The sequence below is a fragment of the Caretta caretta genome, chromosome 3 (assembly GCF_965140235.1).
Source record: "Caretta caretta isolate rCarCar2 chromosome 3, rCarCar1.hap1, whole genome shotgun sequence".
Classification (NCBI taxonomy): Eukaryota; Metazoa; Chordata; order Testudines; family Cheloniidae; genus Caretta; species Caretta caretta.
In genome coordinates this window covers 46095410-46119824 of record NC_134208.1, presented here as the reverse complement: position 1 = coordinate 46119824, position 24415 = coordinate 46095410, and the positions used below count along the sequence as shown (strand labels likewise).

At 41.4% G+C, this 24415-nt stretch overlaps 2 protein-coding genes across 9 annotated transcripts in view; one reads left to right on the top strand and one right to left on the bottom strand.

Moving 5' to 3' along the window:
* FBXO9 (F-box protein 9) overlaps positions 1–14021 on the bottom strand; it is a 40133-nt gene extending 26112 nt beyond the window's left edge. Inside the window, exons 1-4 of one of the 5 annotated variants that reach the window (XM_048845304.2) lie at positions 13855–14021; positions 11281–11358; positions 8668–8817; positions 6002–6059 (exon numbers count right to left, since the gene is read on the bottom strand). In XM_048845304.2, the coding sequence (XP_048701261.1) occupies positions 6002–6059; positions 8668–8817; positions 11281–11358; positions 13855–13857 (289 nt within the window). In that variant the 5' untranslated portion in view covers positions 13858–14021. Of the gene's footprint in view, positions 1–6001; positions 6060–8667; positions 8818–11280; positions 11359–13467; positions 13486–13854 lie in introns of those variants that run through there. The other 4 variants (XM_048845305.2, XM_048845307.2, XM_048845306.2 and 1 more) reach the window with 4 other exon arrangements.
* A 118-nt stretch (positions 14022–14139) lies between these two features.
* The window catches only part of CILK1 (ciliogenesis associated kinase 1), a 59794-nt gene continuing 49518 nt past the window's right edge, over positions 14140–24415 (top strand). The window contains exons 1-2 of one of the 4 annotated variants that reach the window (XM_075126459.1): positions 14140–14201; positions 18018–18067. The gene's annotated coding sequence lies outside the window, so the exon portion shown is untranslated. Of the gene's footprint in view, positions 14202–17078; positions 17271–17719; positions 17819–18017; positions 18068–24415 lie in introns of those variants that run through there. The other 3 variants (XM_048845298.2, XM_048845294.2, XM_075126460.1) reach the window with 3 other exon arrangements.

Sequence of the window (24415 nt, the reverse complement as noted above, 5' to 3'; positions counted from 1 at the left end):
TGAGGCAATGGTCTCAAGTATAGGGTTAGTGGGCCCTTTGCTTCCTCCCATTTCCTCCCCTCCCCTGGCCAGCCCCCTCTAAATAGAACCCTACTGATTTTGCTGAAAATTGAAAACATACTCATTTTCCACTCTTCCCCAAAATCAATAGGGTTCTGACCTGTGCGTCTCTTCCTTTGTTCATGCAGTACCCAGATATAGTTGTGCTGTGTTAAGGTTTTATGGTATGGTATTTGAACACCTCAGCTGGGGATCATATCCTGATTGAAGCATCTGGGTAATCATTCCTATGTTAAATAGCAAGAAGGATAAGTTACTGGAGCATTACTCTCCCTGAACATAGGAGCTAAAGTTACAGCAACCAGGAATAGAACTATAACCTATGAAACTTGAGGTCAGGTAAATCAAGTGCTGTATTAGATAGGAGCTATACTAATTACATGACCAGCAGTATGGGCTGTACAGGATTTTTTTTCTAACCTTTGCTTGTTCATGTTTATTATTTGCTTGTTCACGTTTATTAGTATAAACTCATTCTCTTCTGTTATTTGAATTTATTACTCAGTCTGGAAAGTATGAAGTTGGGTCAAAATAAAGACAACTATTATAACCTATTTATACTAGAGGAAGCTTGCTGGGAACCTGCCGTAAAGCCCTGCTACTGTCTAGTATTAGAATCATGTTCTTGCAACAACCTAATAATCACTGTTTTAAATATGTCTTATTCAAATAGGAATGTCAAGCCCTAGTAGATTTTTACTGAAGGAATGCAGAGGAAAACTTGGACATACCAACTCAGGCTAAGTTGGAAAGTACGAAAACTTAGTAGATTTATAGTTGACTCTAATCAACTATTTTGTGGTTTCATTTGTGTACCAACCTTAGACCACCATGAGACAGTAACTCCTCAGTACATCTGAAACGCATTTTGGTGAGAGCTGCAGTCGACTCTTAACATTTCAAGGGCAATGTCACACCCCATACAAGCCCCATTTCAGGACCTCCTCCCCTAGTTAGCACATAAATGCTTTTCTTAATCATCCTGCCTTACAAAAACTAAAGAATGCACTGTCCAAAATTTCCCTTTCTTAGTGTAATACAGTAACTCCTCTGATTTGATTATCAACATGTATCCATTGATTGAGTCTTGAAAATTAGTACTCAGATCTTTAACTGGACTCAATTCAATAGGGTGTGAGTGGAGACAGCAGAGCACTGCCTGCTAGGCAGACAGGTTGCTGCATCTTCTGTCAGTTGAAGCTATCTTAGGGCAAGGCTTCATTCCTACATAAGTCACTGATTAGTTACAGAGGAAAGCATGAATTTTTTTTAAATTAAGAAAATAGGATTAAGAGGTACTGAATTGATAGCCTTCACAGCTTTTTATCCACAGCAAATGTAGCATGGTCACAGGTTTGTCTTCCAGTGTAGCTCACGCTTTACCTAGATTCCTAGAGCAGGGGTTCTGAAACCTTTTACATGGCCTGGGTCACTTGTTGTGTCTCATGAATACTTCTCCTAGTCATAATAGCACAGACCTCTTCTCCCATTATCAATCATAACATGTTTGTGGCAACCACAAAGCAGCTGCTTACTGGGAAAAGTAATATAGTAAAAAAACAAACTACAAAGTGAACCAACACCAGCTCTCCAGTCTACCAGCAAGTCTTCCATTGACTGGTTATGGTATGCTGTTCTAAGTGATCCACTCAAGTTCAAACTTCTTGATCCCTTGTATAGCTAGAACTGTCAGAACCTAAGTAATCAATGTACTTTAATCAGTACCACAACTAGTTAAGGTTTTAGTGTGCTGTAGTGAAGCCTTTTTTCTAAGCATCTGGTAAAATATTCTACAGTGCCTAATCAAAAATCAATTACAATTGTCAAAATAGAAGTACACTTTAAAACTTCTCAACCATGGTTTTAATTTGCTAATGTGCAAAACTAACTTGTAAAGAGTCTCCTACTTACAGATCATTAAAGCTCTACTGTGACAGATGTGGCCTGGATATTTGGCAACTGTTTAATGGTCTTACTGTGTTACCAGATGATATCTAAAAGATGTTGTTACTGACTCTACAAATGGCTCCAATTCTTATTACCAAGCTTCTGAGCAATCTGGCCCCCTGCAGTTATCTTGAGTCACTTACACTAGTGTAAATTCTCTAATGCAGGGTTCTCAGAACTTTCAACACTAGGCATCATCCTCCATGTTAAATTGTTTCACTATTCCCATTCTCCCCCCCCCCCCCCCATCTTGTTATATGCAGAAGAAATTGTTACAATAATCAACTGCAACTGCTAACTCTCAAGTTCTGAAGAGTAAACTAAGGCATCTTATACTCACCTCTTAAGAACTCATGAGCTTGTCTTTCGGAGGTGAGATTCCACGAGGTTAAACGATGTTATCTATCCACAGGTGATAGCCACTATTTTTGATCACCACAGAGAAACCTCGCTCAGAGCTACAAGACGGAAAGCTTTCAAGGTTTCTGCAGCTAAAGCAGATAGTCTATCAATGTGCTAAATTCCTCTTCAGTTAGGTGCAGGAACCAGTCTCAGGTCTGTCAGACTATCCTGCAATGGCACATTCAGCACTGATAAAACAGTCTTGTGAATAAAGGGGTTGATGGTCCACCTCTTTACCCTCTGTTGGGTACCAGGCTAGTCGTGCCATTGCTGGGCCTGAGGTTCACTCAGATTCTGACTGAATTTGATCGTTCCTGACCAGCTCCTCAGTTCCTTCTAAGTCTGAAGCCAGGCTTCAAGTTTCAGGTTCACAAGTTTCTTCTTTGTGTCCAGAAGGCCTATTTATAAGTGTTAATGAATACTTCTACCTTCTCATGCAGGGAAAGAACAGTCATATTCTGCTCCCAGAGAAGAGTTCAGCTCATTTAGAGGACTGAAGATTCGTATGCGGTCATCTTCAATAACTTCATATCTGGTACCCGCAAAAACAGATTACTGATAATTGAGATTAAAGATAATCCCTGCCCCAAAACACTCAGTCTAAATAGCCAAACATAATGAAAGGTGGAGCACATGTTTTATTGTGCAGAAAACCAAAACTCTACCTCATGAGTCACCTCACTTAAATGAGAGTTACCAGTAAAAGGAACCTGTCATCAGAACAATTCAAAGAGTCAATTCACTGGACAGCTTTTGATTATGTTTGCAACGCTTCCTGAAGGTCCAGGTATGGCTTTACAGGTGCTATTAGTAGCAACAGTTCAGTGTAGAAGGGGACATCCTGGCATTAGTTGCAATGGGTTGGAGCTCTCTGATCAGACTGCTGTTCTCACCTGTCATCACCATGACAGTAGCTGTAGAGTTTACAACAAACCATTCTCCTTGAATGTGAAAAGCTTTGACTGCTTCTTGGTACAGCTTTTCAAGAAAGGAAGTCTCCAACAGAACAGTCAAACATACCAGTACGGCAAAGACTGAAAGCTGTGCAGTACCAGATAGTGATTAAATCCTCAAACTGAGTTCTTTAGTCAATTTTCCTAAGCTCTGAAAGCAACTGCTCAGGTTAGTTAGCCACATCACCCATACAGTGCAATTATATTAACAACATACACTTTTCAATGTGGTAGTCACTGTAAGCCCTATAGCTTATGAAGCCATGGCTGTTGCACAGGGAAATGTAACTTTCCGCAATAATATGCGCCTCACGCCAAAGGGGATGTGTGTGACACTTAGTTTAAATCAACACTTGCTGACTTCTGTCAAGGCCTCACGTTTATCTTTCAATGAGTTATTTGATTTTAAATGCTGGAACAATTTTGAAGGCTTCATGTTCTGAGACAACTTCAGGACAGTGTGTGCTGTAGTTATGAATTAGTGTACTTTGTGTCCTGATGTTCTGTCTCAAAGTGTGAAGACTTCAAAGATGCTGGGTCAACATAAAGCAGTTTTGGGGGGTTTTTTTGTTTTTTTTTTTCTTCCCTGTGCTGCTCTTAGTTAAGGTGACCAGACAGCAAATGTGAAAAATTGGGACGGGGGTGGGAGGTAATTGGAGCCTATATGAGACCCAAAAATCTGGACTGTCCCTATAAAATTGGGACATCTGGTCACCTTATTCTTAGCAATCATTAGGACAAGCAGCAATGGGCTTAAATTGCAGCCAGGCAGGTTTAGGTTGGACATTAGGAAAACCTTCATAACTGTTGGGGTGGTTAAGCGCTGGAATAAATTGCCTACAGAGGTTGTGGCATCTCCATCATAGAAGATATTTAAGAGCAGGTAAGAAAGACCTGTCAGGAATGGTCAGATAATACTTAGTCCTGCCATGAGTGCAGGAGACTGGACTAGATGACTTCTTGAGGTCCCTTCCAGTTCTATGATTAGAACAACTGTCACTGTCCTTCATGAAACTATCTTTAATTTGCTTGTTAGGCAGAACTTATCTCTACAGACTGAATGACAGATGCAACAGTAAAGTAAGGTTTAGTGTCCTTAGGCCTCAGCAATTACAGCTGACAGACTGTCTGCATGCACAGCTTAGATGCAGCAGAATGCAAGAAGTTTAATAGGACCTGTACCTTTTTTTTTTTTTTGAGTAAATTCAGGCACACAAAAAATATAATTATAATACTGTTGAACAGAGGTTTGAGCAGTCTCCTAATCACTCATCCTGCACTAGACTAAATTGCAAATTGGAGTTCTCAGATTACAGTAATATTGTGGCCTTAAAAGGACATCACTAAGGACTAGTCTACACTAGAATTGCTACAGCAGCACAGTTGTACTGGTGTAGCTGCAATGCTGCTAGTACAGATGCTTTACGCCAATGGGAGAAAGCTCTCACTCATCAGCATAACTACTTCATCTCCCCAAGCAGCGGTAGCCATAATTCGGTGGGAGAACTTCTCCTGCTGACATAGCGCTGTCCATGCCAGTGCTTACGTCTGTGTAACATACATCACTCATGGGGGTGGCTTTTCCACTCCCCTGAACAACTTAAGTTATACCAAAGTAAGTGCTCGTGTGTACAAGCCCTAAGGGTTTATCCTTTAAGCGTACTAAATAACTTTTGCAAAGTTTTACTGTCTCACCACCTGTGAGGTCCCTTTGCCCCAAGCCATTACATAATCTCAGAAGTTGTGACCCATAATGTAGGGAACCCTGACTCAAGTTCTGACACCCTAGTTGAGCAAGGTACTTAATCAGGTGCTTACCTTTAGATATGCATATTCCACTGACTACAGTGGGAATATCCGTGTGTTTAAAGATAGGCACATGATTGAGTACTTTATTTAATTGGGACTCAGGTACAGCTCTTTCCCTCCAACTATTCTGAACCTCCATTTCCAGAACTGTGCCAATAGGGGCAGGAACTGGATGGAAGGCTGTCTAAAGGTTGCCTAATTCCTTTAATCTTTCGTTACATGGGAATTTTCAATTTTGGGGGCAAACCTGACAAATTAAAGATTACCAGGTTTAAGTGTCAACCATTTAACACTAAGAAGGCATCTACTAGAAAGCTGTGAACATGTTAAATGTGACATCAGTTTTAAAAATATAGAAGCTAGTTTATGGTTAAACTGAAGGTGTAACTGCATAGCAAAGAAAATAATTATTATGAGTTTTCCTGTTAAAGAAGCTGTACAGGGCCCTGGAAAAATTGCTCTAGACAAATTTTCTGTCTATTGAAACTTGTATGGATACTGCTAAAGATGGCAAAACATTTCCTTGCCAAAAGACAGGGAGAGACTCAGTGTTGTTTTTAGTCTGCTTGCATTCATAATTTTGCTTAATCTTAACTATAGTAATGAGCTTCTTTAGCATTACTGTCTGTTCTTTCTTAGGTTAATTTAGTCTTGGGAGTGCTTGAGTGACTCAAGGACTCCAGTTCTCAAATTGCTACTTATAATTTTCTAGCTATTAATTAGGAGCACACAGCTCACTATTTTACTAGCAACTAATAAAAAATGGCTCCTGATCAACCATATAGTAGTTTTCTAAGCACTAGATTTGTAATCTCAGAATTGCATGTTACCTTCATAAAGAGCCCCATTTTGTTCTTGTTCCACAGCCTTCAGGAACAATTCTCTTGCCTGTATAATAAATTACACAGAACATTTAAAAAAATTGTTACAAGCACCCAAGCAAATCCAGTTATCAGAATTTACATCCAAGTTGACAACTCTATACTATGAGGTGGTAAGGAAAATAGTAAAAGCACAATTGCATATAACAACATGGAAGTGACATTCAGGTTCTACTAACAATAACTGAATTTCTGAGCCAACATCAAGTCTGATCCTAAATCTTGCTTACACCAGTTTTAATTAAATTAAGGCATTACGCCCTTATAAATAAGGAATTACGTAACTTCTAGCACCACTATAGCTATGGTTGATATAGTACTCACATTATAAACCCATTTTCATAGGTTTCTAAACTAATAATTCCTTTTTGTTTTAAAAAGGAGTAACTGTGCCATATTTAACTTACCATTTGAATGGAAGCTTATCTCAGGAATGGACAAGCTTTCTAAACTTTTATTGCTTTGCAAAGAAGGATTGATAATTTGTCCATGTCACCAAAATTGGCAGGGGAGGATCTTCATTAACTTGTTTTAAAGTATCACACTTTTGCCTAGAGACACTTTGGCTCTAACTCAGTTTTGTTCTTAAAAACAAAAAAAAGTACAGGGCAATTCTGGAGTGCAAAGCACTTGTGAAAGCAATGCTCAGGAAGTGAGGCAGAAAGCATCTGGCTGATATTCAATATTCAAATCCACGGAGCTGACCTACAGGAGCAAAAGCACATCAATTGCAAATCCAGTCTGCAACAATAAAAAACAGTGGGAACTGCAAAAGAGTACTAAGTGATCCAAGAAGTCAAGAGTATTGTGGGAGCCATACGGCTATACTATGCTTGGAAAGAACTTTCACAAACTCGGTGAATAGCCAGAGCAAAAAGGGAAATGTGTGGAAGAAGTCAGGAGAGGCAGGGGAAGGAAGGCAGGAGGGCTCTTATTTTCTCTCCCAGTTAAAGAAAAAGGAAATTCCAGTTGAACTTAACCAGAACACATTAGTGATTGACCTAGTTTAGAAACTCTTTAGCTTTCTTAGCGTTTGTACATATTCATTACAAGATGATATGATCGACAAACTTCATGTCATTTTACCTCTGACTTCATTCAACTGGAACACATACATAACACCCACTGTTAAAGGATGTAGGCCTCTATCACTTCACAGTACATATATTTGGTGAAGGAGACAAAGCCAGGCATGAGAAGGAGGAGAAAAAGGGGATAGGGTTTTGAGGAAAGGTGGCAAAAAGTAAGGAACACAGGGCTAAATTCACAAATGGACTTAAGTGCCCAACTTCAACATTTTGGCACCAGTGGCCCTGCTCAGCTACCACCTAACCCTGTAAGTGACTAAACTGCCCCTACATTTTTGTAGAATAAGTCCTCTGGGTGCCTAAGTTTCTGCCTCTGTGCATGCATACTGCTGTCTTACTAAGCATATGGACACCTAAAATCCACAAAGCATGGGAAGATAGGAGTTCCTCTGCAAGGCCCAATCCAGTAGGCTGAACTTGGAATTCACCTATCAGACCAGGGCCCATTCAAAATCCTAGCCAGAGAGGAGGTGGTAGCAGCAGTGCTCACCTTATAACTTTCAGTGGTTAAAGCATTCACCCAGGACATGGGAGGCCTTGGTTCAATTCTCCCCTCAGGCTGAAGGAAGAAAATGCCCTCAGTCTCTCCTGTTGAAGCAGTTGCACTTTGTATAACTAGTCATTGGAGCTTAGGTACTGAAACCCGGGTATCCCTCCTTCCAGGTGAGAGCCTTAATCACAAAACTACAGAGTCATTCTCTCACTCTCATGCAGGAGAGGGTTCACAGCAGAGAATCCCAAGCAGGAAGCAGCATATTCCTGCAGCCCAGACTTAAGCCTTAACTCCTTGGAAGGAGTGAGGCTTAGGACATACCCTGTCCTTGGCATCTCCCAATTCTTAGCTAAGGTAGCTCCTCACTCAATAGGCTGACTTTTGGAAATCCCGTTCTTTGCATATGACTACACTTACAGCAGAGTACAGACACCACACACCCAGCTAGCATGAGTATAAACAGCACTGTAGACTGAGAGTACAGTTTAAGTGAGGAGAATGCCCTACACACCTGAACCTCCCCCTCCTCCCCATGGGTACGTACCCTATGAGGGCTCGCTATAAACTCAAGCAGTGCCTCCCACATCTAAAATGCTATTTTTAGTAGTGTAGTGTCCCACTGCCAGAGGCTTTCCCTACTGCACTGAAAGGCTACAACAGCTGCCCTCTGCCACAGTCCTTCTCTGAAGCATATAGCTCCACTCCACAGTGACAAGTGTGGATGCAGCCTGCCCTTCACTGTAGCAAGTGGCTACATGTGTAGTGCCTGTACTCTACATAGCCTTAAGTACCTATCTCCCCTATGCATTGCATAGAGAACTTGAACACCTAACTCAAGAGTTTGAGAACCCCAAATCTTCTAGGCTCCTAAAAGTTAGGGACCACACCATCCCTTTGTGAATCTAGCATACAGAGAGGAAGTTATCTAACTGATCTTTTTCAGGTTTAACCAGAAACTAAACATTCAATGTTAAAAGCTAATGGAATGCTAACTTAAAGACAGCCCATTAGTAAATAAGTGATCTCTTTCCTACCTTCTCCTCTTTTGCTAGCTCCTGCTTTCCTTTGGTATCTATAGCCTTTACTCCAGGGCCTCTTGCACGTGGCACAGTTTCCAAACCACCAGAACTCATGCCTGGGGCAAGTTCAAAAATCCACTGAGCTCGAAACATCTGGAGCTCTGCCTAAAAATGCAGAAACATTAACTCCTAATAGGCTCTGATTTAGCATCTTCTGGGCAGACAGTACATCTCCTGCACAAGAGATTACATAGTCTCTACAGGTCCAATCTACAAATAAGAACTTTGAATATACCTTACACATACAACACTAGCTATATAAGGGTAAATATAGGGACTTCATTTAGCAAACTCAGGTGCAGATTAGAATTGGCATTTCCTTTAGCTTCACTTACGGTGGAATTACCAGAAAAAAAATCACACAAGGAAATGCTATGGCTTATGGACAATTTAGTTCCAACAATGCAATTACTTCTGTTTGGACAATTCAGTATGCAGAAGAAAATTTAGGTTGTTGCAAGAAGTGATCATGATGTAGCTAATTCTGGCCTAAATTCATAGAAACCATCTCACTGTCTTCTTTCTGAAGATGTTAGAATAAGTTTATTTGCTCATTCATATAGGGCTTAAGAAAATGTCAGCTCAATGTTTTAAATTAATCTCAATTTTATATAGCAAAACTGGTTTATTACACTTGTGAATACATTACTGTAAACTAGCTTTGATTACAATTAGGGCTGTTGATTATTTTTTTTAATTGCAGTTAATTTGAGTTAATCGCGATTAATTGCACTGTTAAATAAAATACCAATTGAAATTAAATATTTTTGGATGTTCTACATTTTCAAATATACAGATTTCTATTACAACTCAGAATACAAAGTGTACAGTGCTCACTTTATATAATTTATTAAAATATTTGCACTGTAAAAATGATAATAGTATTTTTCAGTTCACCTCATAAGAACTTACTGCAATCTCTATCATGCAAGTGTAACTTACAAATGTAGATTTTTATATTTTTTTTGGTTCTATAATGCACTCAAAAACAAAACAATGTAAAATTTTAGAGTCCGTCTACTCAGTCCTTCTTCTTGTTCAGCCAATCACAAAGACAAACAAGTTTGTTTACATTTGCCAGAGGTAATGCTGCCTGCTTCTTATTTTCTTCTGAAAGTGAGAACAGGTGTTCGCATGGCACTTTTGTAGCTGGTGTTGCAGATATGCTAAACATTCATATGGCCCTTCTTGTTTCAGCCACCATTCGGGAGGACATGCTTCCATGCTGATGTTGGTTTTAAAAAATAGTGCGTTAATTAAATTTGTGACTGAGCTTCTTGGGGGAGAACTGTACACCCCCACTCTGTTTTTACTCACATTCTGCCATATATTTCATGTTATAGCAATCTTGGATGATGACCTAGCACGTGTTGTTTGATTTATGAACTCTGTCACTGCGGATTTGACAAAACGCAAAGAAGGTACCAGTGTGATATTTTTAAGATAGCTACAGCACTTTAACCAAGGTTTAAGAATCTGAAGTACCGTCCACAATGTGAGAGGGACGAGATGTGGAACATGCTTTCAGAAGTCTTAAAAGAGCAACACTCAGATGCAGAAACTACAGAACCCAAGCCACCAAAAAGGAAATTAAACCTTCTACTGGTGGCATCTGACTCAAATGATGAAAATGAACGTACATCAATCCATTCTGCTTTGGATCATTATTGAGCAGAATCCATCAGCAGCATGGATGCATATCCTCTCGAATGGTGGTTGAAGCATGAAGGGACATATGAATGTTTAGCATACCTGGCATGTAAATATCTTGCAACGCCAGTTACAACAGTACCATGCTAACGCCTGTTCTCTATTTCAGGTGACATTGTAAATAAGAAGAGGGCAGCATTATCTCCCATAAATGTAAACAAACTTGTTTGTCTGAGCGATTGCCTGAAGTGGGACTGAGTGGACTTTGTAGGCTCTAAAGTTTTACATTTTAATTTTTTAACGCAGTTATTGTTTTGTACATTTGTAAGTTCAATTTTCATGATAGAGACTGCACTACAGTATTTATATTAAGTGAACTGAAAATACTTTTCAGTGCAAATATCTGTAATCAAAAATATAAAGTGTGCACTGTATACTCTGTATTCTGTATTATAACAGAAATCAAATATTTGAAAATGTAGAAAACATCCAAAAATTTAAATGAATGGTATTCTATTATTGTTTAACAGTGCGATTAATTTTTTTTTATACCTTGACAACCCTAATTACAATCATGGTTATAATCTGAATTTGTAGTTTGGGGTATGCGTGGGGTTTTTTTTGTTTGTTTGTTTTTAATGGGGAGGGCAATGTTGTATAAAACAATGGTGAAGTCATCATATGATGCTTCCCTCATTGAAATGTGCCTTAAGTGTATATTTGAAAGTATATTTTAACCTTAATTCCAAGGTTTTTTTGTATTAATATGTGGAAACCAGTACCATAGGAAAAAGTATCATATTGCAGAATGTGCTTTTACTCATAGGATGGCTTAACCTGCACCATATCAGCATTCTACTATGGAAGAAAATGCCAACTGAACTTAATTTCAAAATGAGAACATAACTTTAACCATACCTGAAGATTTGCTTCACCAGGCCCTTCATTGTCATCAGCTCTTATCAGATCAGAGTGACAATCTTCTTCAGCTTCTGCCTAATAGAGAACAGTTAGACATGAATATGTAGTCTGTATATGTACATCTACTATTCTGATCTGTGCAAACTGCACAAACTCGTTACAAAAAACATGTTCCCCCTCAAAACGTCATTATTGACATCAATATTTGGCTAAATTACTTTTTATGTTTATTGGCATTACCTGTTACACTAAGCTATTGAAATGGATAATGAAATAAGCATTTTGCATTTCACTTAAACTGGGTAATGCAGAGTCTAGCTAGATGTCATTTGCAGTTTTACATGCATCAGTGCACTGCTGCAATGTTTGGATTGAAAACACTGTAGGGCAACCTAACTCAATAAAAAGAGGACTTTGAAATTTCACTTATAAAAACATGTTTTAGACAATTGACTGCACCTTGTACTGCCTTCTCCCAGGTAAAAATCAAGAGTTCAATATAATGGAGCCACTTCTTATTTGAACTTTTGTTGCTGAAAGGTGTGTTAAAGAAGCAGTTTCTATATTAAAGAGAAAAGGAGTACTAAATGCATCCGATGAAGTGAGCTGTAGCTCACGAAAGCTCATGCTCAAATAAATTGGTTAGTCTCTAAAGTGCCACAAGTACTCCTTTTCTTTTTACTAATAACTAAGACATACAGAGTTTACATTAATCTTCCATTTCCTATAATACTGAAACAAACAGCCACAAGGAGAAACATGGCACTAGTAAGTCAATTTGTTACTGGCTGTACAGGTCAAAAATCTAAAAAAATACCAAAAAAACCAAAAGACACACAGCTGGGTCACTTTAACTCCCGTTTGCTTACAAAGAACATGCCACATTCCAAAAGCTTGTTCACTTTCAGAGCTCAGTTATCACTGTCCTGCAAACCAGCACTATACAGTGCATTCCTGAGATAATACAGCAGACTACCAGTTACTGAGGAAAGTCCACTGAAGTTTTATTGTAGCCAAGATCTGAATGAAGACCTTCACAGACCCTGTATTAACCATACAAAGTGAGCCTCCCTGAATCAGTAAGTGTTAACATGCTCAACTAATCTACAACAAAAGTCACCCCTCACACCTTTTCATAGCTAACATACCATCTTTGGGTTTACACGGACTTTAGGCAAAAATGACATCATTAGTCTTCAAACCGGAACAGGCAGGATTTTTTTCCCTCCACCTATAATGTCACAGATTTTAGAGACAGGAAAATCTTTGACCTTGCCCTGTCTATTATTTCTGCTGGTTAATATTTTTACCTTTCTCCATGTATCCAATGAGCATTATAATTCATATCTGCTTAGAAAGAGCTCTGGGAAGATTAAGGACTTTTCACAGGATATTTCCTTACAGATAAAACCTGTTATGCACAAATATTTTTCACTCCTTAGCCATCAGCCAAAACCAACTAGACCTCAGATCAGATCCAGCCAAAGGGCATCTCTACTGTACCCAGCTAAAGAGCACATGGGAAACATACACAAGTTAGTGTAGACTGTAGCCACCCAAAGGTGAGGTTAAAGCACAGAACTGAAAGCCTGGTGCATGGGTTCTTCTTAGCTCCATAAAACTATAAAACCTTGCCTGTTTCCAGTAAAATGGAAATAATCTCTGCTCTGCAGAGATACAAAAGCTTAGTTGCTGGGGTAAAGTGTTTTAAGATCTTTTGATTGCTACTACCAGCACAAAGTAATGGCACGTCTAGATAATCTGATGATTGGTGTCTTAGAAATTCACATGGAGGTGCAGCCATCTTCCCTGAGAGTGAGGGGCAGGAGGACCGGGAGCAGCCGAGACCCTGGCCCAGACGGATCCCTACTGCTTCGCACAGAGCCATGCAGCAGGCTTGACCTATGCAGCAAATAGTTCCACCAACATCCTCGGCTCTTCAAAACAGCCCTGAGACTTCATAGTCTCTGCAAACCGTTTTATTGATATCATCATATACACATCCACGGATCATTCTAATGAATACTCAGCCGACAGCTGTGAGTATGGAGGAGCGGGGCTGTCCTGCTTCAAACTGGGCTTGCAGGGCCCCTCCTCTGCTGCTTTGTGGCAGGCGCAACAGCCTGACGCCACACTGCTGCCCTGGGCACAACGTGATGCCACGACGCCACCGTCCCCCAGTACCTGGCACTGGGATTTCCCCCCTCCGGGTGCGCCTGGTCCCCGGGGAGCTCGTCCGACAGGACACACCCCACAAGGGCCAGGAGCTGCGGGGCGTGGCCAATGCAGCGTTAGCCCCCGAGACTCACGCGGCGTCACGGCCCCCGGGGGAGGCAGGGGCCCGCTCACACCGGCGCTGGGAAGGTCCCCAGTGGGGCGGAGAGCGGGGCCGGGCTTCCACCGCGAAACACCGGCACACCCACCGTTGACGGTTGCCAGGGACGACCCCTGCCCTCCGGCAGCCAATGACAGCGGCCGCCTCGGGCCCGTGCCCTGCCCCCAGCTCCCTCCCGCCCCAGGGCCCGCACTGCAGCAGCCGCCAGGGAGCAGGCAGGGCCGGGCGCTGCTCACCATGCTGCAGTCGGTCAGGCGGCGCTGTCCGGGGGTCCTTGCCCCCTGTTCGGTCCGTGTCTCCCCCCCGCAGGGTGACTTAGCAGAGTTCTCGGTCGGAGAAGCGCACCACGCAGCGGGAGTAACTGCGAGCCCTGCGTACGGCAGCCATCTTCCCGGAGAGTAAAGGACAGGAGGACCGGGAGCAGCCGAGACCCTGGCCCAGACAGACCTCAAGAGCACTGAGAGAAAGGACAGAGCGTCGCCCTCACGACGCGCGGGCCGCTTCACTACGGGGCGTCGGCCGTGAGGACTGCAAGTCCCAGCATGCAATACACCATTCTGCCTGGTTTCTCTCTTGGATCAAGGTGGAGCGTTTCCTCCTGGGCAATGTAGTCTCCTTGGGCCACTCCGCTCGAGGAGAAGCATTGCATGCTGGGAATTAAATTGTTTTTAACAGGCCAATCAAATGGAGAGGAAGCACAGACTGCTAGGAAGTATAGTCTCTCGTGGGCTATTCAAATAGAGATGGGAGCAGTGGCTGCTGGGACTTGTAGTTCTTGCGGGTTGTACGTACCCCTGCAAGTAGATTTCAGAGCAGCAGCCCTGTTAGTCTGTATCCGCAAAAAGAACAGGAGGACTTGTGGCACCGTAGAGACTAACAAATTTATTTGAGCATGAGCTTTCGTGAGCTACAGCTCACTTCATCAGATGCATGGTAGGGCGCTAAAGACGGGCGCTGCTGTTTGCTGCTCCGTGTTGTAATGACAGTGTGTTTCTGCTAGGCCTAGCCTGGTGCATTGTCTGCCTGCCCAAAGATCAGGCCCAGGCATTATTGAAGACTATATGTAGAATTACTCAGTGTGGCCTAAAGAATAAAGTATAATACCTTAGTAATACAGCATCAATGTCAACCAGTGGAATCTAACGGATATAACAAACTTTATGATTGTATATGGATCGCTTCACCCACCACTGACATGCAGCCATCTCTGGGGTGAAATAGGCAGCTGTCTGACAATGCTACTCAACAGTGTAGTATCCCACTCCTAAACTGGTGTCAGATAGCCCTGACATCTGTATCATGTGAACTCCTCTCCTCCTCTTCTGCACAGGAGCAGAAGTCCCTGTTTTCTAATAGCTTCTGATGCAGGATCATGACCAAGCAGACTTGTAAACTTCTACTTTAAGTAGCATAGGGAATCTTAGGGAGGTAGAAGTGACTATCTGTTCACCACACAAGCATAAACACTGTATACACACATATATATGTCTTCCCAAACCCATTTCACTTGTGGTCTGGGAATAAGGTTGAGAAGTTTCCACTTTAAAGGAAAATGTTATCAAAAGTTATGAGCAAGTAAAAATATTAATTTAGAACCTGATCATCCTTCAAATTGCAATCCACTGCAAAACTTAAATAGGATACAGGGTTCTAGGACTAAATTTTGCCCTTTGTTGCACCAATGCATCTTAGGGCAAAGTTTGCTTTTTACAGTGGAAGTTCTTTGAAACCCAAATGACCTAATTATATCATTACTCTAGCTGGCAATACAGGAAGCCTTGTCTTTAGCTCTGACTCAAAATCCTATCCTGCTTCCCTCTAAGTCAACAGCAAAACTCCAAAATCCTCAGTAGGAATATGACTGAGAGCCTAAAGCTTATTTCTAAGGCTCTGATCATGTAACTTTTTTCATGCAGGATGACCCCTATAACCGCACACAGCCCCACTGACTTCTCTGGGGCTCCATATGGGCACCAGGATGTATCCATGTGGAACAAATTGCAGAATCCAGGCCTAATTTTGTTAGTGCTAAGTATATTTAGTAATAGCCAGGCTTTATATGGATTTTCGCTCTTGAGAACTTTAAAAAAAATTTCAGCAAAACTCTCCAGGTCACCTGTTATTTAAAAATAATAAATGTAGTGGTGTCTCAATTAGCCAAATGTCAAAATGAGTAAATTTGGATAACAGAGGTTTCTAATAGCTGTGGAAATTTTCAGAGTAAGTGTAAATAGACCTCAGGGGATATGACACTGTTTTAGACAGCTGAGAGTTTTGGATAACTGAGGAGCAGATAACAGCTTTGCAGAACTGTCATGAACATATATCATCCCACACACAAAATATACTTGTGTCCTTCTCAATAATAAATATGAAAACATTAATTATATTCTTATATTCTTTTTACAGATTACACCAAGTGAATGGGCTAGTAGAATTTTGTAAAATTGGGGTATACAATTATATACATAGTTGTGAGACATTACAACAATGATTTAATGCCAGATTCTTCCCTTCAATAAGCATACACTACTCCTATTGGCTTCACTAAGAATTATGCATGCTTATTTGCAGGCAGAATTTGACCATTTTTTGTTTTAAATAAAATAAAATTAAATGCCGCAAATATGTTGAAATCTGTGTCTGGGATAAAATCTAACTTCTCAAATCTTTAAACCACTTTTCTGGAAGTTTTATCACACTTTTAAATTAAGGCAGTTTGAGAAAGCCACTGTGAAACAACTATTACTTCATGTCATTGAGTTATATTAAGTCAGACTTTTTGAATGTATGTATTCCACTACAGAACATATTGTTATGTAACATTGAAAGGCCGAGCAGGTGGCATTCCTGAGTTCCAAGCCCCACTCACATACTGTCTTGTATGTTTGGGGGGTGGGGGAATAATCATTATGTGCCTCAGTTTCCCCCATTTTAAAAAAAAGTATAAAATGGAGTGAGGGAGGAGGGGAGAGAAAGAGAGAAGACATCCTCTCCTGGCAAAGATGTTGGTGCTTAAGTACTTGGTGTCCAATTGATTATTCTCCTCCATGTCCCAGTTCTTAATTCAGCCCTATATTAAAGTCAGTGGGAGCTTTGGGTGCACAAGGAATGAAGGATCAGGCCTTGATCTCAGTTGCTCTGTGTTGATGAATCCTGGACAGCTCACTGTAGGATTAGGGCCTAGCTTATCATTATAAATTATTTATGCTTACTGGCTCAATATGAGCTTGGTAACAATTTATTAATGGTTTTTTGTTTTTTGGTTTTTTTGCATTAGCTTGTTATTTTTTTATATTTCAATTTGTCTTAAAAATTATTAGATTCTTTCACATGGAGATTGTTTTTAATGGAAAAAAAACCTAACCCTGTCTATATAGTAAATGAATCCCATGCTGTTTGGCTACAGTGCTGTGGAGCGAGTGCACTGTGCAAAGGAAAGGCCAGAGAGGGGAGCTGCTGGGTAGCTTTCACCAGGGAAAGCTCCTGGTTGTCCCTGATTAGTAGCCACATTGTCTTTTGTTTGTTTTTCTCCTGGTTGGTGAGTGGAAAACTCCTTTTTTCTTCTCGGCCTCAGTGCAATGATCCTCTGGCAGCTAGATCAGCCCTGGCTTCCCTCAGATGGACTTGCCGCATGGCTTTTGGTAGCTGGGTGTGTACTGTGTTTGTTGTGATTTACTAATGCAGTTTTCTCCTAGATGTAAACAGCATGTTGTACAAACTGTCTGACTGCTCCTCTTACCAGGTTTTCTATTACTTTCAAATTGCAAGAAATCCTCTTTAAGGGCTCTACGAGCAATTAAAAATTGTCTTTTGGAGCAGTATTGGTAGGTTATAACATAAATGTCCCTAGACATGATGACAGATTTAGAGGCGCCCGAGAATCAAGTTAATCCCCTGTGTTTTTCTTTCCACTGTCGTGTGGATCTTGCCCTGATTCTAATAGCTGGGTTTAAAATGAGAATATCAGCTGCTTTGGATTGGTGTTCACATTGTGTTTCTTTAACGTCATTTGTCTACCCTCCTCCCCACACCATGATTTTAGACCTTTTCTTGTGACATTTAAAATAGAGCTGTACATGAAAGTTTTCTCACTAGGCCTGCATGGGAGGGACTTCAAGATACTAATTTCTTGTTTAGTAGCAACCATCTTTTATTTGATTTTCAGATGGTGTTTTGGTTTAATGTGACTTCATTTATGTAAGCATATATGAAAATTATTCTATGGGGAACATGCCGTGTGGCCTACAAATATGACGAATTGTCTTTCATTTTTGCTTTGAAAATGATAGTTTAAGACTGCATGTACACAAATCATAAGGCAAATGTTAAATTTGTTCTCTGTATAGACAGCATTGCAGTAAACTCTTATAATGGAGTTTAATTATTCTTTTGCTAGAGCTGTGTAATACTGAGTGATTACCATACAATGGGCTGGATTCATCAAAGGTAAATAGTTTTTATTTTTACTAATAAATGGCATGCGTGTTCATGGAAAGTGCTGTTAGTTAGGACGCTGCTAGCTCTCTCTTTTGCTAGTTACCAGATTTCAGATAAATCTCTTTACAGAGAGCCAGAATTTCATAAATACTGTGCTATTGCCTCCATCCTTGAAGGGTTTAAAAAATAATAATAATACAATTGAAACTCCGTCATAGGGATTAGCAGTGTCTCATTTGCTTTAGGTGTTGTGTTGTATTTATTTATTTAGAAGTAACTTTTGTTAAACAGAAAAGAAAAATCCATTGATACATACCATCATCACATGAATCCAGCTTGGTATCATACATGTTTGTAAAATTTCCCTACTCTTTCTAACAGCCTGACCTTCCAAACATTGTGCATATGGGTAAATTTACACATGAGTAGTGCCATTGAAGTCTGTGATTTCAGTGGGATTACTCACCTGCGTACACATTTGCAGGATGGCACTCTGAATCAATCCTTGTCCTTCTTGTGGGGGTGATGGTAGGGGTGAGGAGCCTACCAGTTGCAGGATGTTTTTCGCATTGTGGCTTACCTACTGTTGGTAGCCAGAAGTTTTAGAGGATGTGACTCATACTTAAACTTTTATGAAACTGTCAATAGGAGCTTTTCATTCTTAAGAGATTCTTTCAAGCTAGTTTATTATATTTCATATTATATTTCAAAATGCTTTACAGATACAGAACTAAACCGTGTCAATTTAAAACAATATATTCTAAGCCAACAATTTCTTTGCAGATTGCTAACAACAAATTAGATTATCACAGTTGAAAGAATTTTTAAAATTGACAATGAAAATTAATGAAGTCAGTTTCAATTTGTTTTATAGTCAGTTTCACTTTCAGATTCTCAGTGCTGTAATGTTTGTCTTTCAGACACTAGAGGGGAATATTTTATTTGCTTAAATACTATCTCAATGACATTTTTAAAAGTGTTGTAGAATCATTTCTATTGAGTTTACAAAAAGTTGTTGGGCTGAATTTCAGTTCACAATGCCCTGTAAATAGTAATTAACATCTTGTTTTCAGGGTGATGTGCAATAATTTTGTTTTTAAGGGACTCTGTACTTTTGATTTAGGCCAAAAATTTATGGTTTGTTTTGATGTAGGGGGGAAAAATGATACAAAACTGAAAATCCTTACTCTTTTTTTTTTTAAAACAAAACAAAAAAACCCCACTATTTTGTTGAATTTCAAGCCAACCCTAACCCCCCACTCTCAACATCAAAAACATTTCCTGTAATTTTTACCTAGGGCATGGCAGCCAGAAAGTAAGCAAAAGTGAAACTGACTAGGGCTGCACTACACAGGCAGATGCTCCTGCTACTACTGCCAGGTCACACTGAGGTCAGTAGGAACTACATCTGCATGGAGCATCCTGTAGCATTTGGGGCTAGGCTGTCTCCATGATCCAAACTGAGAGAACCATAAAGTGAAAACCGAGCATAAATGGTGAACAGGAAATAGGATTACTGGAAAAAGTTTAAAACCCTAAGGCCTCTTTAACAAGAAAACTGTACTGGTTGAGATAAATCAGCTTAGAAATTGACTTCCTTAAATGGGTTCAATATTTTCATGTTGAAAAGGCCTACCTGGTATTAGTAATGTAGGTATGATCAAGTTTAAAAACTCAAAACCAGCAGCTTTTTTCAACTTAGAATCATAGAATATCAGAGTTGGAAGGGACCTCTGGAGGTCATCTAGTCCAACCCCCTGCCCAGAGCAGGACCAATCCCAACTAAATCATCCCAGCCAGGGCTTTGTCAAGCCTGACCTTAAAAACTTCTAAGGAAGGGGATTCCACCACCTCCCTAGGTAACGCATTCCAGTGTTTCACCACCCTCCTAGTGAAAAAGTTTTTCCTAATATCCAACCTAAATCTCCCCCACTGCAACTTGAGACCATTACTCCTTGTCCTGTCATCTGCTATCACTGAGAATAATCTAGATCCATCCTCTTTGGATCCACCTTTCAGGTAGTTAAAAGCAGCTATCAAATCCCCCCTCATTCTTCTCTTCTGTAGATTAAACAATCCCAGTTCCCTCAGCCTCTCCTCATAAGTCATGTGTTCCAGACCCCTAATCATTTTTGTTGCCCTTCGCTGGACTCTCTCCAATTTCTCCACATCCTTCTTGTAGTGTGGGGCCCAAAACTGGACACAGTACTCCAGATGAGGCCTCACCAATGTTGAATAGAGGGGAACGATCACATCCCTCGATCTGCTGGCAATGCCCCTACTTATACACCCCAAAATGCCATTGGCCTTCTTGGCAACAAGGGCACACTGTTGACTCAAATCCAGCTTCTCGTCCACTGTCACCCCCTAGGTCCTTCTCTGCAGAACTGCTGCCTAGCCATTCGGTCCCTAGTCTGTAGCGGTGCATGGGATTCTTCCGTCCTAAGTGCAGGACTCTGCACTTGTCCTTGTTGAACCTCATCCGATTTCTTTTGGCCCAATCCTCCAATTTGTCTAGATCCCTCTGTATCCTATCCCTACCCTCCAGCGTATCTACCACTCCTCCCAGTTTAGTGTCATCCGCAAACTTGCTGAGGGTGCAATCCACACCACCCTCCAGATCGTTAATGAAGATTTTGAACAGAACCGGCCCCAGGATCGACCTTGAGGCACTCCGCTAGATACCGGCTGCCAACTAGATATGGAGCCATTGATCGCTACCCGTTGAGCCCGACAATCTAGCCAACTTTCTACCCACCTTGTAGTGCATCCATCCAGCCCATACTTCTTTAACTTGCTGACAAGAATACTGTGGGAGACCGTGTCAAAAGCTTTGCTAAAGTCGAGGAATAACACGTCCACTGCTTTCCCTTCATCCACAGAACCAGTTATCTCATCATAGAAGGCAATTAGATTAGTCAGGCATGACTTTCCCTTGGTGAATCCATGCTGACTGTTCCTGATCACTTTCCTCTCCTCTAAGTGCTTCAGAATTCATTCCTTGAGGACCTGCTCCATGATTTTTCCGGGGACTGAGGTGAGGCTGACTGGCCTGTAGTTCCCAGAATCCTCCTTCTTCCCTTTTTTAAAGATTGGCACTACATTAGCCTTTTTCCAGTCTTCTGGAACTTCCCCTGATCGCCATGAGTTTTCAAAGATAATGGCCAACGGCTCTGCAATCACATCCGCCAATTCCTTGAGCACTCTCGGATGCAACGCATCTGGCCCCATGGACTTGTACTCGTCCAGTTTTTCTAAATAATCCCGACCTACTACTTTCTTCACAGAGGGCTGGTCACCTCCTCCCCATGCTGTGCTGCCCAGTGCAGTAGTCTGGGAGCTGACCTTGTTCGTGAAGACGGAGGCAGAAAAAGCATTGAGTACATTAGCTTTTTCCACATCCTCTGTCAGTAGGTTGCCTCCCTCATTCAGTAAGGGGCCCACACTTTCCTTGGCTTTCTTCTTGTTGCCAACATACCTGAAGAAACCCTTCTTGTTACTCTTAACATCTCTTGTTAGCTGCAGCTCCAGGTGTGATTTAGCCTTCCTGATTTCATTCCTACATGCCCGAGCAGTATTTATATACTCATCCCTGGTCATTTGTCCAATCTTCCACTTCTTGTAAGCCTCTTTTTTGGGTTTAAGATCAGCAAGGATTTCACTGTTAAGCCAAGCTGGTCGCCTGCCATATTTACTATTCTTTCTACACATCGGGATGGTTTGTCCCTGTAACCACAATAAGGAGTCTTTAAAATACAGCCAGCTCTCTTGGACTCCTTTCCTCCTCATGTTATTCTCCCAGGGGATCCTGCCCATTGGTTCCCGGAGGGAGTCAAAGTCTGCCTTTCTGAAGTCCAGGGTCCGTATTCCGCTGCTTTCCTTTCTTCCTTGTGTCAGGATCCTGAAGTCGACCATCTCATGGTCACCTCCTCCCTGGTTCCCATCCACTTTTGCTTCCCCCACTAATTCTTCCCGGTTTGTGAGCAGCAGGTCAAGAAGAGCTCCCCCCCTAGTTGGTTCCTCCAGCACTTGCACCAGGAAAGTGTCCCCTACAGTTTCCAAAAACTTCCTGGATTGTCTGTGCACCCCTGTATTGCTCTCCCAGCAGATATCAGGGTGATTGAAGTCGCCCATGAAAACCAGGGAGTGCAATTTAGTAGCTTATGCGAGTTGCCGGAAGAAAGCCTCGTCCACCTCATCCCCCTGGTCCGGTGGTCTATAGCAGACTCCCACCACGACATTACCCTTGTTGCTCACGCTTCTAAACTTAATCCAGAGACTCTCAGGTTTTTCTGCAGTTTCATACTTGAGCTCTGAGCAGTCATACTGCTCCCTTACATACAGTGCAACTCCCCCACCTTTTCTGCCCTCCCTGTCCTTCCATGACAGTACTCCAGTCATGCGAGTTATCCCACCAAGTCTCTGTTATTCCAATCGCATCATAATTCCCTGACTTTGCCAGGACCTCCAGTTCTCCCTGCTTGTTTCCCAGACTTTGTGCACTTGACCATTGCTTCTGTGGGTGTCTCTTTGTCCAAATAGTTGGACCAAAAGTTTCAACGTATCCATTAATTTTGGTACTTAAATTCCTGTTTAGCAAACTTGAAACACCTAGGGCCAGATTTTCCAAGGTTCAGAGAACCTAGGACTCCAGTTGACTTCAGGTTCCAAACCTCTTCAACTGGCATCCAAAACTAGGCCCTGATCCTGCATTGAGCAACATGTGAGCGGACGTCTGTGACCATGTGGAGCCTCATTAACTTCCATGCAAAACAGTGTGATTTTTTTTTTAACATGTATTTTTCACTTAATTTTCTAGTCTCATGGTTTGAAATTTGTATCTAATCCTGCACATTAGGCATGTAACTGAAAGTTATTGCAAGAGGTATATAGGGATGCTGTCAACGACACCATAGGCCTAACAAAAGCAAAGGGAGGCAGATAGTGATTTAGGCCCCAAAAGCCTCTTCCTTCTCTCCAGGAAGAGATGAGGCAGGAGCACAAAGGAGAGGAAGCATCAGTTCTGCTGAATGATCCTCCTTCTCTGGGAGTATTCACTTCTGCTGTGTCAAGGCTCTTAGGCCTGGTCTACAATTAAAATTTAGGTCAACCTAGCTACGTCACACAGGGCAGGTCTGCACTATGAGGTCACGTAGACGTAAGTTCTGCAACTCCAGCTATGTGAATAACGTAGCTGGAGTCTACCTTAGGTCAACTTATTGCAGTGTCTACACCACGCTGGGTCAACGGAAGAAATTCTTCTGTCGACTTACCTTCTGCTTCTCGTTCCAGTGGAGTATCTGAGTCGATGGGAGAGCAATCGGCTGTCGACTTTTTTAGCAGGTCTTCACTAGACCCACTAAATTGACCCCCGGTGGATCGATTGCTGCAGCATCGATCCACCCTCAAGAATATCCATCGATCCACCCTCAAGCCCTCAGAATATGAAGAATTCAAACTCCTGAGCTCCATATTTAAGCTGACCTAAACCCCAGAGTAGATTATCTGTCAACCTAGCTACTGCTGCTCAGAGAGGTGGAAAAAAACCCTTCTGTTACTGTAGAAAGCATCTGTGGTACAGCACTGCGACAGCACAGGCTGCTGTAGAACCAGTAACCTAGACCTAGCCTTAGATTCATAGATTCCAAAGCCAGAAGGGATCATTGTGATCCTCTGTCTGACCTCCTGTATAACACCGGCCATAGAACTTCCCCAAAATAATTCCTAGAGCACATCTTTTAGAAAAACATCCAGCCTTGCTTTAAAATTTTTTCCTGAGGTGGAGGATCCACCATAACCCATGGAAAATTATTTCAGTGGTTAATTACCCTCACTGTTAAAAATGTATGCCTTTTTTCCAGTCTGCAATTGTCTAGCTTCGGCTTCCAACCAGCGTATCCTGTTATGTTTGTCTGCTAGATTGAAGAGCCTGTTATTAAATATTTGTTCTATTGTGTAGGCTAATGCATCATGCTAATACATCATGACCCTTTCATGAGGAGAGTGTTTGCTGAGACTTCTACAAAGTCTACCAGATTTTACCTGTGTTTAGTTCAAAATTGTACAAAGTCCTTTCTTGTGCCATTATTATTTATTACCGTTTCATTGATAGAAAAACACAAGGAGTCTTGGTTTGTTGTCTAAATTTGATATTGAGAGACCTATTGATATTGAGAGATCTACTGGTCCGATCACAGGTCTGGGAGCAAGGAGTCGGAGTTAAAATCCTGGGTCTGCCATTGACTCCTCAGACTTTGGTTAAATCACATAAGCTTTCACATTGGAATACCCAGTTACCCAATAAGGTGGCCAACAAGCAAGTGGTACTCCAAAGCTCCATAAACTGCTGCTGCTATG